The following is an 18,093-nucleotide window of genomic DNA, read 5'->3' on the forward strand; positions in this document are numbered from 1 at the left end:
AAGTAGGTGACAAGAACCCAGCATGACCTGTCACCACTGCCTCTCAGCACTTACACCAGTAGGAAACTGGAGTCAGAACTAGAACTGAGGACCAAACCTAGACACTTCCATGTGGAATTCCAGCTTCTTAGCCACTAGAACAAATACTTGGCCCTAACTTTGTTTTTAAAAAGAAAATATATAACATGTCTAGTATTTCAGAAGTCTTAAATTGTTTATGATGATTCATGTTCATTAGTAATGGGATAACACCTTTACCAGTAACATCACATGCATAATTTTACATCTGAAATATAGTCCTAAAAATCTCCTTTGTGGGGAAAAATCCAGATTTACATCATCATAATTATCTTAGAACTCTATGATTTATAATATACAACAGTTTCTGCAATTAACCTAAACCAAAATTAAGAAAGTTTCACTAGCCTGATCACTAAATATATTTAAGTTTAGTTCTATTATGTCTTCTGCAATTGTCCAGTTTTCTATATCTATAGGCAATTTAAATGTAATTTGCTTAATATAAAATTAATTTGTAAAATAAGATTTATTTTAGCTTTTATTACTAAGCTAAGAAAGAAACCCTGAGTAATAGTATTTTATGATAATTTAGTACTGTGGGCCTCAATAAGGTTTTTTTTTTAAGATTTATTTATTTGAAAGACAGAATTTCAGAGAGAGAGAGGAAGAGACGGAAAGAGAAATCTGTTCGCTGGTTCACTCCCCAAATGGTTAAAACAGTCCGTGCAGGACCAGACCCAAACTGGGAGCTTTTTCTGAGACACCCACGTAGGTGCAGGGGCCCAAGAACGTGGGCCATCTTCTGCTGCTTTCCCAGGCACATTAGCAGGGAGTTGGATCAGATGTGGAGACCAGGACACAAAGCAGTGCCCACATAGGATGCTGGCACTGCTGGTGGCAGCTTTACATGCCATGCCAGAATGCCGGCCCCTGCTGTTGTTTTATAAATGAAGATGTATCTCTTCATTTATGTTTATGAGAATTAGTGGTACTTCAAAAGGTTCAGGAAAATGGAATTAAAAGATGTTTAATCTGCTACAAAGGATTTTGAAACCCACACATAGTTTTTTTTTTTTTTCCATAATATACATTTTCCATGAACTTTTTGAAGGCCCTTCACATATATAGATTTCAAAAAAAATGTTACACCATTCTTTATTTCCATTTATCCATGAACTTTTTGAAGTATCCATAATAACTAATAAATGATAAAATTGGGGTGAATCCAGTTTCGTCTGTTGCTAAAACAGATATGAGGGATGGGGAGATGCAGCTCATCCAGAAAGGTCTGATTGTTCATAGTACATTGTAGAGTGTGTGTGTGTGTGTGTGAGAGAGAGAGAGAGAGAGAGAAAGAGAATATGTGTGTGTGTGTGTGTGTATACACTCATACACGTGTATATATAAATGAATATACTTAGATATTAGTAATGATATGTTAATAAGGATATTGGTAGGAAAAGCCATTCCAGCAATACTTGTTTTAAAAAGGACCTAGAAATGGGAGAACCTCTAGAAAAGAACGTGACAGATAAGAAAATAGAAATGCTGGAAGAGGATCTTAAATAGGAGAAATAAGAATTAAGGAATAACTTTGTTCAGTACATACACACACACTATCAACCTAATAGTCATTTCTGTTTTTTTCTTTAAGCCTCTCTATGGTTTACTTCAAGCAAAACTTCAACTCATCACACATGCATATTTTGAAGAGAAGGATTTTTCCCAGATTTCCATTCTAAAGGTAACTATACCCCTTTACAATGTGTTTGGGTGAAGATGGAGTCCTCAGTCAAATAAATCTTGTTAGTAATACTGTGAAGGATAATCATTTATTAGCTTAAGAAAAATATTCTTTGAAAATATATTTGCATTAAAACATTGAAGAACCAAGGATCTGCCCAAATACTTATTAATGTAACCAAAATGTGTTTTTTCACAGATAGTATCTACAGATAAGAAACATAAATGCACAGTGGTCTTTTTGCTACAGTACTGCGTCTATAAAATTGCTTATTAATAAACTTCATAGTACGTTTATATGCCATTTGGTAGTTCCTACCTCAGAAAAACATAAGCTAGAAAAAACATTATTTTATGGAAATGGATATGTACTTTCGCAAGACTGCCATGAATGTACAGAATATGAATCTCTCCTGAATCCTGGGAAGATTAAGACAGTTAGATATTTAGCAAGGAAGCTAAATAACATAAGGAATTTTATCCTTGGAATTCATTCTGCCGTGTGAATGAATCAGACTCTAAAAATGTGGAGAGGAGTACTCTGAGTAGCTTTGCACCCTTTCTGCCCACATCTCTTCTGATATTGCTCATCTGTGGAAGAGAAGGAATGAGTGCTAGAAACTGGCAAGATTTCAAAGAAACGTTATTTCTAAGCTTAATGTCAATTAAGAAAGCAACTTTTTTTTGACATATTTCTAATTCAGTTTCTAAAATGATAATAAAATGCTGTAAACAAAACCTGTATTTTATAGGAGCTGTATGAGCATATGAATAGTTCCTTGGGAGGAACTTCATTAGAAGGATCTCAAGTATATCTTGGTAAGTAACATTTTGACAATTAGAAGAGATATCTTCTTTTCTTCTTTGGTGAATTAAGTTGCATGGGAAACTTCATGATCAGAATTAAACCTCTATATGGAATCTGAATTCTTCAGTGTTTGATGCTGCATCTTCCTTAAATATTTTCTTCCAGTGTTCATACTGAGTAGGGTTATCATAACATATCAGTAGCTTTGTTTACCATGTGATTGTACAAAGTAGATTTATGCTTTTCTTTTTTTTTTTTTTTCCTCAGAAACCTTTTACTTAAGGTATACAAATTTCATGCATTTCAACTTCAGGAATATAGTGATTCTTCCCATTCTACCCATTCTCCAACCCACATTCCCATCCTTCCTCCTCCTCCCTCTCCTACTCCCATTCTTATTTTTTACTAAGATCTATTTTCAATTAACTTTATATGCATGAGGTTAACTCTACACTAAGAAAAGTGTTCAACAAATAGTATGAAAAAAAAAACTGTTGCACAATGCTCAAGACAAGGGCTGTTCAAAGTTACTGCAACTCAAAGTATCAAGGTCAGTTTTGTTTTGTTTTGTTTTTTGTTTGTTTGTTTTTGACAGGCAGAGTGGACAGTGAGAGAGAGAGAGACAGAGAGAAAGGTCTTCCTTTTCCGTTGGTTCACCCCACAGTGGCCGCTACGGCCAGTGCACTGCAGCTGGCGCACTACGCTGATCCGAAGCCAGGAGCCAGGTGCCTCTCCTGGTCTCCCATGTGGGTGCAGGGCCCAAGCACTTGGGCCATCCTCTACTGCCCTCCTGGGCCACAGCAGAGAGCTAGACTGGAAGAGGAGCAACCGGGACAGAACCCGGCGCCCCAACCGGGACTAGAACCCGGTATGCCGGCGCCACAGGTGGAGGATTAACCTAGTGAGCCACGGCGCTGGCCAAGTTCAATTCTATAGATTACCTTTTAGGTGCTCTATTACCACAGATCAGGGCCAACATATGGTATTTGTCCTTTTGGGACTGGCTTAGTTCACAAAGTTTGTTTACCAGTCGCATCCATGTTGTTGCAAATGACAGGATTTCATTTTTTCTTAACTCTGTGTAGTATTCCATGGTGTACATATCCCATAGTTTCTTTATCCAGTCTTCAGTTGACAGACATTTGGGTTGATTCGATATCTTAGCTATTGTGAATTGAGTTGCAATAAACATGGGGGTACAGTTCACTCTTTCATCTGCTGATTTCATTTCCCTTGGGTAAATTCCCAGGAGTGAGATGGTTAGGTCATATGGTAGGTCTGTATTCAAATTTCTGAGGTATCTTCATACCATATTCCACAATGGCTGTACCAGTTCACATTCCCACCAACAGTGGATTAGGGTACCTTTTCCCATATCCTTGCCAGCATTGGTTGTTTTTTGATTTCTGTATGAAAGCCATTCTAACAGGGATGAGATGAAACTTCGTTGTGGTTTTGCTGATTTTTTGTTTGTTTGATCTGGCCATTGTTGAAAATGGGGTATTGAAGTCCCTCATTACTATTTTAATGGAGTCTATGTCTCTTTAGATCCATTAACATTTATTTTAGATAGTCAGATGCCTGGCCGGCGCTGCGGCTCAATAGGCTAATCCTCCACCTGCGGCGCCAGCATACCGGGTTCTAGTCTCGGTTGGGGCACTGGATTCTGTCCCAGTTGCCCCTCTTCCAGGCCAGCTCTCTGCTGTGGCCTGGGAGGGCAGTGGAGGATGGCCCAAGTGCTTGGGCCCTGGACCCGCATGGGAGACCAGGCAAAGCACCTGGCTCCTGGCTTCAGATCAGCGTGATGCACCAGCTGCAGCGGCCATTGGAGGGTGAACCAACAGCAAAAGGAAGACCTTTCTCTCTGTCTCTCTCTCACTGTCCATTCTGCCTGTCAAAAAAAAAAAAAAAAAAAAAAAATAGATGCCCTGTGATTCAGTGCATGTATGTTTGTTGTAGTCACATCCTCCTGTTGAGTTGGTCCCTTAATAATTACATAGTACCCTTCTTTGTCTTTTAACAGATTTGTTTGTTTTACTTTTTGTTTTTTTGTTAAAGTCTGTTTTGTTTGATATTAGGATAGCTACACCAGCTATTTTTTGGTTTCTGTTAGCATGGAATATCTTTTTCCATCCTTTCATTTTCAGTTTGCGTTGCAACTTTATTGGTGAGATGTGTTTTTTTGTAGGCAGCAAATAGATGGGTCGTGTTTTTTAATCCATTCAGCAAATCTGTGTCTTTTTTTGTCTGGAGAGTTGAGGCCTGTCGCTCCCCCTCTTCGTGGAGGAACGACACTAAACCCTGCCTAGGCTTCATATCCGAGTCACGGCACCATTATGTCGCTCCCCCTCTTCGCGGAGGAACGACACTAGACCCTGTGTTGTTCTTTCGTCTGCTCGGCCCTTCCCGGGTTTGCTGCTGGTTCTTCCCAGGTTGGCTACCGTCCTTCCACCTCCATGAAAGGGCGGTTCCCCCTGCCACTTTCCCCACTTCCGCGGGGGAGCGGCACACCGCTGGCCGGCTCTCTCGGGGACTGCACAGGTGTTCCTTCAGATACATGCTCCTGGTACATGTTGTCTCTCTCCTCCTTTATAGTCCTCTTCCACCAATCCCAACTCTGCTACCCACACGCCGAGTACGCTGCTCTCCTCCAATCAGGAGCAAGATCAGCTCCTGCAGGTCATCACTCAAGTTGGCGAGAGGCAGCTGCGTAGAAGTTGTTACTCCCTTCTCAGCGCCATATTGTGGGAGAGCAGATGCATAGAATAAGTCTTAATTCCAGTAACAATCTAGTCCGAGTTGCTCCCCACAGAGGCCATTTACATTCAGGGTGACTATTGATAAGTCATGACTTTACCCTGCCATTTTTCCATAAATATTCTTATTGTTTACTTTGGATTTCCTTTGTATTTTTACTGGGAGATTTTCTGCCTTTACCTTCTTTCATAGTGATGACCATGTTTCTGTGTGTAGCACATCCTGAAGCATCTTTTATAAGGCTGAATGAGTGGTGACAAATTTCTTTTGATTTCTCTTTGTTATGGAAGGTTTTTATTTCACCTTCATTCATAATTGAGAGCTTTGCAGGGTACAGTGTTCTGGATTGACAGTTTTTTTCTCTTATGACTTGGAATATATCTCACCATTCTCTCTTAGCCTGTAGGGTTTCTGATGAGAAGTCTGCTGTGAGTCTAATTAGAGGTCCTCTGAAAGTAATCTGGCATTTCTCTTGTGCATATTTTAGAATCTTGTCTTTGTTTCACTGTGGAGAGTTTGACTACAATGTATCATGGTGAAGATCTTTTCTGGTCATGTCTATTAGGAGTTCTATGTGCTTTCTGTACTTGAATGTCCCTTTCTTGGTCCAAATTAGGGAAGTTTTCTGTAATTATTCCACTAAAAAGGCATTCTAAACCATTCTCTCTTTCCATGCCTTCAGGAACTCCTAAGACCTGTATGTTGGATCGTATGATAGTATCCCATAAATCTCCAACACTGTTTTTTAGTTTTCTAATTTATTCTTTTGTTCAGTCTTACTGTAAAATTTCCAGAGATTTGTCTTCTAACTCAGATATTCTTTCTTCTGTCTCACCGAATCTGTTGTTAAGGCCTTCCACCTTTTTTTTTTATTTTATCTATGGAATTTTTCATTTCTAATATTTCATTTTAATTTCTCTTTATAATCTGTTTCATGGGAAAACATTTCATTCTTGTCATGTATGGATTTCTTTAATTTGTGGATTTGCTTCTGATTACTTCTAAGTAATCCTACAATTAGCTTTTTGAATTCTTTTCATTTCTTTTTCTTTTTTTTTTTTTTAAGATTTATTTATTTGAAAGGCAGACTTACAGAGAGGTAGAGACAGAGGCAAAGAGAGAGAGGTCTTCCATCCGCTGTTTCACTCTGGCCAGAGCTGGGCTTATCCGAAGCCAGGAGCCAGGAATTCCCCCAGGTCTCTCAGGCACGTGCAGGAGCTGAAGAACTTAGGCCATCTTGCTTTCCCAGGCAATAGCAGGAAGCTGGATCGGAAGTGGAGCAGCCAGGACTCAAACTGGCGCCCATATTGGATACCAGCACTGCAGGCGACGGCTTTACCCGCTATGCCACAGTGCTGGCCCCTCCCCACCCCCGGCATTTATTCAATCTCTTCATCTTCATGTTCTAGTATTGAATGTTGTTGTGTTCTTTGGGGGTATCATGTTGTCTTCCTTATTCTTATTTCTTGAATTGCTACATTTATTTTTATATTTTTAGGCATTTGTGGATTTGGATTTTACCCCTGTGATGGCTTTTATCTTTGGACTATTCCTGTGTTGCTTAGTGGAGTGTCAGCTCTTTCAGTGAATACCCAGAGGCATGTGTTGGGTGTGGCCAGGAGCTCTGTTCAGTGCTCTAGGGTGAGGGGAGTGTCCTAGGTAGCATCCAAGTTGGGTGTGGTAATTTTTTTTTTTTCCAGAGGGAAGGATATGATCCGCTCTGTTGGCATAATCTCACACTCACCTCCTCCCCTCCAGGGAGACTAATGCCTGGGTGCTGGCCCCAGTGGGTGCAGTTTTCATCCATGCTGCCACAAGAACCACACAAAGGATCCATGCAGTCCTAAGTGTGAGCACAGATCCCACAGCAGTGATCCTTACCAGGCAATCAGGGAGCCTTGTGTGGATGCTCTCAGTGACTACCCAGAGACTAAGCCACATTCTGTGCCCTTTGACGCAGGCCCGGTATTTTCACAGTCTATCCCAGCACCCAAGGCTCCCACAGCACACAGCCCTCTGTCAATTCTTCCAGCCAGACTCAGGCGTCTCAGCTGGTTGCTGGGCATGCAGATACAAGCTAGCGCAGCTGTTACATTTGTCCAAAATGGCGCCTGCCCTCTCTCAGCCAATTACAGGATGCATGGTGATCAGGGAGACAGAAATGTGCCACCCCCACCCTGTTTTATTTTCCTCTAGGTTGGCAGGTACATTGTACATTGTCCCCCACAGGGCTCCAAGCTGGACTCAGGCTACGCTCTTCCCACAGTTCTATCGCCAGTGGCTTGGGCTGCTGCAGTCTGATTTTTTTTTTTAAAGATTTATTTATTTACTTGAAAGTCAGAGTTACACAGAGAGAAGGAGAGGCAGAGAGACAGAGAGAGGTCTTCCATCTGCTGGTTCACTCTCCAGTTGGCCACAATGGCCAGAGCTGAGCCACTCTGAAGCCAGGAGCTTCTTCCAGGTCTCCCATGTGGGTGAAGGGGCCCAAGGACTTGGACCATCTTCCACTGTTTTCCCAGGCCACAGTAGAGAGCTGGATCGGAAGTGGAACAGCCGAGATACGAACCGGCACTCATATGGATGCCGGCACTAAAGGCAGCAGCTTTATCCACTATGCCACAGCACCGGCCCCTGCAGTCCAGTCTTACTTCACTCTCCAAAGCTGGTGCTGAGGCTCTTGACTGCTGAGGTCCTGAATTGTGTGCATCCACATCCTCCTCATAGATCCACAGTATCCCTTCATTTTGTGTGTAGCTTTGTAGTTTTCTCCCTAACTCTTCCTCAGACTGCACTCCATTTTTTTCTAACTGTCTTCCCCTAGACTAGTACAGCAAGCTCCCTCCCTGTTCTGCCATCCTCGGCTTTTCAAAATAACAACCAAGTTTTTTTAATTCTTCAAGTGAGTGATTTAGTTTAATTTACATTGTCTTGACAGCAGTAATATCCATTGGTATCTCAGGTGCTCAGTAGACAATAAATACCCTCTCCATTTTTTTTTTTTTTAATTTTAACCACATAGTGATTTATGTTCACACAATTTTTATTTTAACATGAAATAGCCAAATGGTGATATTTTTCTAGTGCAATCCTGTGTGTAAGCTAGTTACAGAGCTCCTATTCTGAGTATGTATTTTTCTCTATATTATTTTTCTCTTGTTCTGTTATGTTGGAGGCAGATGATTGGAGAAGTATGCAATTCAGAAATAATAGATATAAAGTTCAGTGACCAAAAACTATCTAGATGATTGCCACTGAAGTATAAGCTTTATAATTTCTGAACTTGTATAGTAATGTTTATAGAATGGAGGGACGTATTAAGCCAGCACTGTCTAAAACATTAGCCACTACTGGCTGCATATAGCTATCTACATTTAGATTTAATTGATCACAGATTAAACAAAATGTAAAAGTCAGTTTCTCAGTCACGCTTGCCACATTTGAAGTACTTGGTAGTCATATGTAACTACTGAATTGGACAGGGCACGTTTAGAACATGGTCATTCTTGTAGAAAATTCTGGCAGACAGCACTATCTCCAAGCATATATGTATTCACTGAAGTATATGTAATGTGATGTCACTTCAGATATTGTGGAAAAATCAAATTAATTGATGAGCATTTCCAGGAGCCTTTTGAAGACCCCTTCTATTTTAGTATTTGTATATTCCTACCTTCGTTTTTTTACTTCCCTTTCCTTTGAGAGGAAAAAATTCTTTATTCAACAAAAACAGTAGGTTGTAGTCACATATTAGCTTTTCTGTTAACATTGTAGGTCTGTCTCCTCGAGATCTTGTCCTTCATTTTCGACACAAGGTATGACACCTTATTTAACTTAAGGATGTACTAAAATGGAAGACATGTGTTCATTTAACTGACAGATTCAATGTACTACATAAGTTGTAGCTTATGGCATAATCTATATTTTTGTTCTTTTAAGACAGTACTTGGTCTCACAAAATAGAGTTGAAAATATTGGTGGGGCTTGTATTACATAAATACCTACAAGAGTACAGATACTGTCTTTTTCCTTCTTTGCAATACAGAATTTTTTTTTCAATTGTCTTTGGGATTTTAGCTATCATGAGATTAAAGCACAAAGAAACATTTTGATCATGTAGAATGTTTTTAATTATTATTTATGTTTGTTTTCATCTTATTTGAAAGGCAGAGACAGAACTATCCATTGGTTCACTACCCAAATGCCCACAACAGCTAGGGTTAGGCCAGGCTGAAGCCAGGAAGCCAGAACTCCATCCAGATCTCTCACATGAGTGACAGGGACACAATTACTTGAGACATCATCTGCATCCCAGGATGTGCATTAGCAGGAAGCTGCTAGATAGAATCAAAGGATCTGGGACTCAAATCAAGCACTCTGTTAGAGGATATGGTTGTCCCAAGTAACAGCTTACCAATGGACCAAACATCCTCCACTTGTAGAATATTTTATATGTTCTGATGGAAATAATTCCAATAAAATATCTATACTGATGCAAAACATACTCATATGCTTTATTAATAAGGTGTACAATTACTAGGATATACATACATTGTTCATTCCTTGAATAGACTTTTATTGAGGACCTACACTGCGATAGCTCTGAATATCCAGAAATAAATGAATACTTGCTGTCCTTTAAAAATCTTGCAAATATCTTAAGCAAAAATGATGCCACTCTTTTCAAAAAAGATCCTTTCTGTTAGAAATATGAGTCCCACATTTTTAGAGCACATAGGTAATATTCATCTCTTAGTAGACATTCATAATTTTTCATGTATTTTTAAAACTATAATTAATATTGATAAATGATATGTGGTTATGTTTGAGGAGGGGAAAAAGCAAATGAATAATAGGGTTGGTTTTCTAACTGTAATACAACATTTCTTTCTTCAGGTCTTAATCCTGTTTAAATTAATTCTTCTTGAAAAAAAGGTGAGATTTACAGAGATGAAAGGAAGGATGGGATATTTAACTTCTGTGTTGAACCTCATGATAAAGTATTAAAGACATTTTCTGTCTGTCAAATTGTAATGAGCTGAAGCACATATTGTTCACTGCCATAGAAGTACAAATTTGTACAGTCTTTCTGGAAGCAGTTTGACAGTATATTCAGTTACATTCTAGATTGTTTTCATCACAGATAAAACCTAATTTTTAACTGACTTAAATAAAAAGGAAATGTATTAGTTCACTTCAGACATCAGGCTGATTGATTGAGTTGTTCCAGATTAATTAAGTACTTAGGTAGTAATTATCTTATTTACTTGTAACTGGTGGCAGTCATAATTCCTCTTCTAAATCTGTTACCCTTCAGTTTGTTTGGGTTCTTTTTGTTTTAAATTACAAAAGAGACTACATATCGAATATCCCTGAAATACTTTGGACCAGAAGTGTTTCAAATTCAATTTTCAAATTTTGGAATATTTAATTACACTTCACCTATTGAGTGAGTAGCTCTAACCCAGAAATTCCAAACACTCCAAAATCTGGAACTTTTTGAGTATCACATCAGTTCTCAGTTTTCGTATTTTCAGGTTAGGGTGCTAAACTTGTTTTTTTGTTTGTTTGTTTTAATAAGGCTATATGACTTCTCCTAAAATATGATCTACCTTTGATTTAATTTACTAATTTAATGGTCATGTTAGTTTTAGTGCAGTATCTAACTGAATCCTGTTTATAATTTAATTTTTTCTCAATTTTTATACTGAAAAATGTCAAGGCTGCTGAGAAGTTGATGGAACAATACAAGAAACACCTTTACAGCCTTCATCTCTATTTATCACTTGTTAACCTTTTTGCCACTTTTACATTATATTGCTTTGTGTTTGATCATTTTTCTCCCTTTAATCATATTTTGAAGGTAATTTGTAAATATCATGGTACTTGACCCCTAAGAAGTTTCAGATACGTCTCTTGAGAACAAAAATACATTCCTACGTATCCATAATACCATTTTCACATTCAAGGATTTATCATTGATAAGAATAAATGATATCTAGTATATAGTGCATTTCAAATTTCCCGAGATAGCATAATAATATCTTTTATAACTACTTGTTTTCAGTCTGGGAACCAGATAGTTAGGGATCATGTGTTGCATTGCTGGCTGTCTCCAGTCTCAAGCAGTTCCCCCACCTCTTACTCTTCTGGTTCATTGTTTTTTGTGTTTCATGACATTGGTACTTTTTTAAAGAATTTAGACTAGTGTTAGAGGATTAGATTTGTCTGTTTTCTTGTAGCTAGTTTCAGATTAAACTTTTCTAGCAAGAATGCTACACAGATTGTTGTGTGTCCTTCCTAGAATATTACATCAGAAGGCCCATAATTATTTGTGGTATTATTGCTGATATAAAGCTTGATCACTTTGTTAAAGTGGTGGTTACCATTTTAATGAGTAATCTGTGGGAATGATAAATTTTGAGGCACTGGGAGTATCTTGTTGTCTAACAACCTTTCACGGTAATTTTACCATCCATTGTTCATTTATACCTGAATCATAGTAGAAGCTAAATTGTGATTTTCTGTCATTGCTTCTACATTTCTTAGCTCTTATTCTGTAAAGAACTTTTCCTCTCTTCTTCTCCCCCCCCCTTTTAGTATCAATATTATATCCTCGATCTTCTAATGTAATTTTGATTGAATCCATTTCAGGTTCTTTTTTATATTTCTCCAGTGAATAAATTGGTGGGTGCACTGATGACTGTGTTGTCCCTTTTTCCAGGTAAGAGGACAGCAATATCTATTCTTTCTTTTGTTAACTTGTATTGGAACTTCAAATTTCAACAATAGAGGTTTTCAAGGATAAACTGGATTAACATTTCTATTTTAATATGACATTTTCCTTTGACATTGTTTCTCTTTTTTTCTGAATTTTCTTTTAGTTAAACTGTGTGCAAACATAGCTTTTTAAAGGTTTTGTAGGAGAATCCCACTATAGAAAAGAAAATGTAAAGAATACAGCTCTTGTTTTCTTCTATATTATTGTAAGCCAAATTGTTCTCCAATATTGTATATTTTAGGCATGATTGAACATGGTCTCAGTGACTGTTCTCAGTACAGACCCCGAAAGAGTATGTCAGAAGATGCTGGGCTTCAGGAAAGTAATCCCCCTGCAGATGATTTTGTTTCTGGGTCTGCTTCTGACATTTCAAATAGCAACTTGGGAACTGTCAAGAAAATCATGGCAGGAAGCCATGGAGGAGATGCTGCCATCAAGACTGAAGTACCTCCGTTCCAAGTAGAAGATAACCACAGCAAAGGACAGGAACTCAATGACACCAGTCAATATTTGAAACCTCCATCTCGCCCTTCTCCAGAGTCTTCAGAAAGTGACTGGGAGACCTTGGATCCTAGTGTCCTAGAAGACCCCAACTTGAAAGAAAGGGAACAGATGGGGCCAGACCAGACAGATCTCCTTCCCAAGAACTCTGTGCCCTCAGACAGTCCTCCAATTACTGTGCAGCCTCAAGCTAATACAGGGCAAGTGGTCCTGACACCAGGGCTCATTTCAGGTTTAGAGGAGGACCAATACGGCATGCCGCTGGCCATCTTCACGAAGGTAAAGTGTAATGTCCTTTATAGAATCCCTTACAGAACATGACAAAATCTTTCTAGAATTCACCTTTCAGTGTTGAACACATTTTCAAATCTTAATTTCTCTTTTGTATACTTATATTGTATGCTTTTCAGAAGTATATAATACATACCAAATGTATGGTACATCTTACCATAGTGTGTGACTGTAGGCAAGGAGTTCAGAGGGTTTAATTAGAAACATTTTTGAAGCTACTGGATATAATATCAGTAATTAGTGTATTGGGTGTTTTTAATTATTAAAATTTTTCTTTTAAAAAAATGAATTGAGTGGGCTAGCACTGTGGTGTAGCAGATAAAGCCACCGCCAACAGTGCCGGTATCCCCTATGGGCGCCAGTTTGAGTCCCAGCTGCTCCACTTCCGATCCAGCTCTCTACTGTGGCCTGGGAAAGCAGTAGAAGATGGCCCAAGTCCTTGGGCCCCTGCACCCACATGGGAGAACCGGAAGAAGCTCCTGGCTCCTGGCTTCAGATCAGCTCAGCTCCAGCCATTGCGGCCATCAGGGGAATGAACCAGCAGATGGAAGATCTCTCTCTCTCTGTCTCTCTCTGCCTCTCCTCTCTCTGTGTAACTCTTTCAAATAAATAAATCTTTTAGAAAAAATGAATTGAAGAAACCGTCTTAATTGCATTTAATTAATATGTTAAATTGCTACAATTCTAAAAGTTACTATTTAATTTTTTAATAAGCTTATTCTTTAATTGCACTTCTATGCTCCTTTGTGCATAAGAAGTTTATTTTTATTTATTTGAAAAGCAGAGCAAAAGAGGCAGAGGCTGAGAGTGAGCAGGAGAAAGAGATTTTCTACCTACTGGTTCATTCCCTAAATGCCTACAACAACAGTGGGTGGGCCAGGCCAAAGTCAGGAGCCAGGAACTCCATCTGGGCCTCCCATGTGCCACAATACTTGCTCTCAAAGCTATAATTTTAAAAAGAATAAAAGGGGTGGGGTGAAGTATTTGAGACAGCAGTCAAGATACCCCTTGGAATGCCCACATCCTGTAACAAAGTGCCTGGGTTCTGATCCCAGCTTTGCTTCTGTCTCCAGCTTCCTGCTAATGCACACCCTAGGAGGTACCAGATAATAGCCAAAGTAATTGGTTCCTTGCCACCCATATTAGAGACCTGGATTGAGATCTGGGCTCTTGGCTTCAGCCTGGCCCAGTCTCAGCAGCTGTGGGCATTTGAAGACTGAGCCAGCAGATGGAAAATTTCTCTCTCTCTTTCTTTCTCTCTCTCTCTCTTTCTCTCTCTGTATCTCCCTCCCTCCCTTCCCTCTCCTCCTCCCCTCCCCCTCCCCCCCTTCTCTCTCTGCCTTTCAGATAAATGGGGAAAATATTTTATTTTTAAAACCAATGCAGTGTTTCTTACTGGAATAAGAACCTAGGGAGAAAAACTGAGGTCTCTCAAACTACTATGTGTGGAAAGTAGCCACAGAGTATGGCCTTTCTGAACTGGCATGATTTCCTATACCTTTTGAAGCCCTTACTTTACTGTTTTACCCATCCATCCTCTAATTTTTATCATTGTAGAGATAGTAAGAAGAAAATTAAACTGGGGGTGAATCTAGGGTTTTTTTTTTATCACATTATTGAATTAAAGTAACGTAAAGATGTACTTTATGTCCTTTCAAATTAACCGTGTTTCGTAGAATATTAGGTTTTTGTGCTTTATACTAGTACTTAATATATGATGGGCTTTTGCCAGCGCCGTAGTTCACTAGGCTGATCCTCCGCCTGTGGCACCAGCACACCGAGTTCTAGTCCCGGTCATGGCGCCGGTTCTGTCCCGGTTGCTCCTCTTCCAGTCTAGCTCTCTGCTACGGCCTAGGAAGGCAATGGAGGATGGCCCAAGTGCTTGGGCCCTGCACCTGCATGGGAGACCAGGAGGAAGCACCTGGCTCCTGGCTTTGGATTGGCGCAGCACGCAGCCATAGCAGCCATTTGGGGGGTGAACCAATGGAAGGAAGACCTTTCTCTCTGTCTCTCTCTCACTGTCTAACTCTGTCTGTCAAAAGGAAAAAAAAATATGATGAGCTTATAACCGTCATTGTGCTCAGTAAAACATTTTTCCTTTTGTTTCTTGTGTACTGATTAAAATCTAATTTGTTGGGGCAGGTGTTTGGCCTAGCAGTTAACACACCATTTGGGTTCCCCACATTCCGTACCATAGAGCCTGGGTTTGAGTCTCAACTCCATTCCCAGTTCCAGGACCCGCTGAGAGGTAGCAGGTGGTCCCTGCCATTCATGTGGAAGACCTGTATTGAGTTCCTGGCTTCAACCCTGACCCAGCCCCAGCCCTTACAGGCTTTTAGGGAAAGAGCCAGTAGATGGCAGATTTCTTTTTCTCTTTCCTTGTATGTGTGTGTGTGTGTCTCCCTCTGAAATAAATAAAATCTGGTTTGTTGTTTGATCACCATTTTAAGTGCAAGTGCTAATTTTTTCATGTCAGTAACTAGAATATGCAGTGTTATTAAAACCAAATTGTTGGGGCCAGTGCTGTAGCGTAGTGGAGAAAGCTGCCGCCTGCAGTTTGGCATCCCATATGGGTGCTGGTTTGAATCCCAGCTGCTCCACTTCCGATCCAGCTCTCTACTATGGCCCAGGATAGCAGTAAAAGGCCCAAGCCGTTGCAGCCATTTGGGGAGTGAAATTGTGGATGTAAAATATCTCCCTCTCTCTCTGTTTCTTGCTGCCGCTGCCTCTCTGTAACTCTGCCTTCAATCTTTTTAAAAAAATAAATAAATTGTCTTTGGGCTTTTGACTTTTTTTCTGTAGAAGTTCTTAAAATCTCACACAAAAGGAATTAAGTTAGCAAAATATCTCTTTTTTAAGATTTATTTTATTTGAAAGACAGTTTCAGATAGAAGTAGAGAGAGAGAGAGGTCTTAAATCTGCTGGTTCACTCCCGAAATGGCCGCAACAGCCAGAGCTGAGCCGATCCAAAGTGAGGAGCCAGGAACTTCCTCTAGGTCTGCTACATGGGAATAAGGGCCCAAGGGCTTGAGCCATCTTCTGCTTTCCCAGGCCATAGCAGAGAACTGGATTGGAAGTGGAGCAGCCGGGACTAGAACGGACACCCATATGGGATGCTGGTGCTGCAGGCCAGGTCTTTAACCTACTGTGCCACAGCACTGGCCCCTAGCAAAATATCTTGAAAGTTATACCAGAAATAGAGAGAAGCCTGGTTGCCTGGGGAATATTGCTGAAGTAGGATGGTTAACATATAAATAAATGGAAACAGATTTCTACATAATAAAAAGTATTTCAGTGCCGGATTCTGTCCTGGTCGCTCCTCTTCCTGTCCAGCTCTCTGCTGTGGCCCGGGAAGGCAGTGGAGGATGGCCCAAGTCCTTGGGCGCTGTACCCACATGGGAGACTAGGATGAAGCACCTGGCTCCTGGCTTCAGATTGGCGCAGTGCGCCGGCCGTGGTGGTCATTGGGTGAACCAACGGAAAAAGGAAGACCTTTCTGTCTCTCTCTCACTGTCCACACTGCCTGTCAAAAAAATTTTTTTTAATTTTAGAAGTATTTCTGTAAGAGATTCCTCTACTCTCCAGCTATCCAGTCTTTTTTCTGATACTTTGACTTGCCTAGCATCCTTTCATGTCAGTGTTAAAGACCAGGCCTCCTGCGTTTGGTTCTAAAATATGCTAGAGCCTTTCCTGAAAGTTGGTTTATTAGGTGTGCAGAGAAAACAGGCACAGAAGGAAAGGGTGGAACCAGAGGCACCTGTGGGGTCGGCTGTCCATGAGGTAATGAGGAGAGGACTGGGTAAGCCAGAAGGAGAAGTAGGAAGATTAGGAAAAGGCATGTACCTGTGTGATATGTACGGTCTGCTGCTGTGCCACGTTATAATCAGAGAAACATTGAAGGGCAGTGGGAAAGAGAGAGAGAGAGAGGAAAATGGAGTAGTTATTTTCCTATGTGAAAAGACAGTCCTGGCCGGCGCCGCAGCTCACTTGGCTAATCCTCCACCTGCAGCACCAGCACCCTGGGTTCTAGTCCCGGGTGGGGCGCTGGATTCTGTCCCGGTTGCTCCTCTTCCAGTCCAGCTCTCTGCTGTGGCCCAGGAGGGCAGTGGAGGATGGCCCAAGTGCTTGGGCCCTGCACCTGCGTGGGATACTAGGAGGAAGCACCTGGCTCCTGGCTTCAGATCGGCGCAGTGCACCAATTGTAGCGGCCATATGGGGGGTGAACCAACAGAAGGAAAACCTTTCTCTGTGTGTCTCTCTCCCACTGTCTAACTCTGCCTGTCACAAAAAAAAAAAAAAAAAAAAAGAAGAAGAAAAAGAAAAGACAGTCCTGAGACCTTTTCTTCTATTTTTCCCTTATTTTAAGTCTTCCTACCTCACTGCTGTAAATGTTCTCAAATTGGCAGCACACTAGAGCAAAGCTTGGGACTGGCTGGAAAGAACTAGTGTAGTGGGAGTTTGGATTCCCACGCCTTTGAGTCACACAAGTCAGCTTTCCTTCTCTTCTTTTCTAGTTATGAGATAATAGTCATCACTTAGGAAAACTAGGTGAGTTACCGTAAATGCAACTCTGATTAGAAGTCACCTAATATAATTATTAAGTTTCAAGTTACATGTGGACATTGTGGTTACAGTAGTTTAAAATGCCACTTCAAATGCTGGCATCCCATATCAGAGTGCTATTTCGAGTCCTAGATACTCAACAATACCTATCCATCTTCTTGCTTATTATGCACCTGAGAAGCAGTAGATGATGGCCCAAATACTTGGGTTCCTGCCATAAATGTGGGAAACTTGAATGCAGTTCTGGACTCCTGGCTTTGGCCTGGACTAGCCCTGGTTATTTCAGTCATTTCAGAGTTACGAACCAAATGTGACTGTCCCTCTCTCCTGCCTTTCAAATAAATAAATTTTTAGTTAACTCAGTCTTTAATTTAATGAATGTGATTTTTAGTTTGGGGGTTAGTGAAGGTGATTTTCAGCAATTGTTTTAAAATTTTTCAATTCAAAAGACCAACAGCTGCTTAGATTTTTTTAATTGCATGTATCTGGTACTTTTAAAAATAGACATTGCCAGGGCTGGTGCCGTGGTGCAATAGGTTAATCCTCCACCTGCAGCACTGGCATCCCATATGGGCGCCGGGTGCTAGTCCTGGCTGCTCCTCTTCCAGTCCAGCTCTGTGCTGTGGCCTGT

General features: G+C 40.4%; 1 protein-coding gene across 3 annotated transcripts in view; it reads left to right on the forward strand.

Annotated features, from left to right (window-relative positions):
* The window catches only part of AVL9 (AVL9 cell migration associated), a 75,945-nt gene that overhangs the window by 33,465 nt on the left and 24,387 nt on the right, over positions 1–18,093 (forward strand). For all 3 annotated transcript variants that reach the window (XR_007922338.2, XM_051853280.2, XM_008261619.4), the window contains exons 5-10: positions 1,676–1,765; positions 2,517–2,583; positions 9,101–9,141; positions 10,223–10,261; positions 11,981–12,050; positions 12,349–12,887. Coding sequence is in view for 2 of the 3 variants with exons in the window: in XM_051853280.2 (XP_051709240.1) it covers positions 1,676–1,765; positions 2,517–2,583; positions 9,101–9,141; positions 10,223–10,261; positions 11,981–12,050; positions 12,349–12,887 (846 nt within the window). In the remaining variant the exon portion in view is untranslated. The remainder of the gene's footprint in view (positions 1–1,675; positions 1,766–2,516; positions 2,584–9,100; positions 9,142–10,222; positions 10,262–11,980; positions 12,051–12,348; positions 12,888–18,093) is intronic.

This window comes from Oryctolagus cuniculus, chromosome 16 (assembly GCF_964237555.1).
Source record: "Oryctolagus cuniculus chromosome 16, mOryCun1.1, whole genome shotgun sequence".
Classification (NCBI taxonomy): domain Eukaryota; kingdom Metazoa; phylum Chordata; class Mammalia; order Lagomorpha; family Leporidae; genus Oryctolagus; species Oryctolagus cuniculus.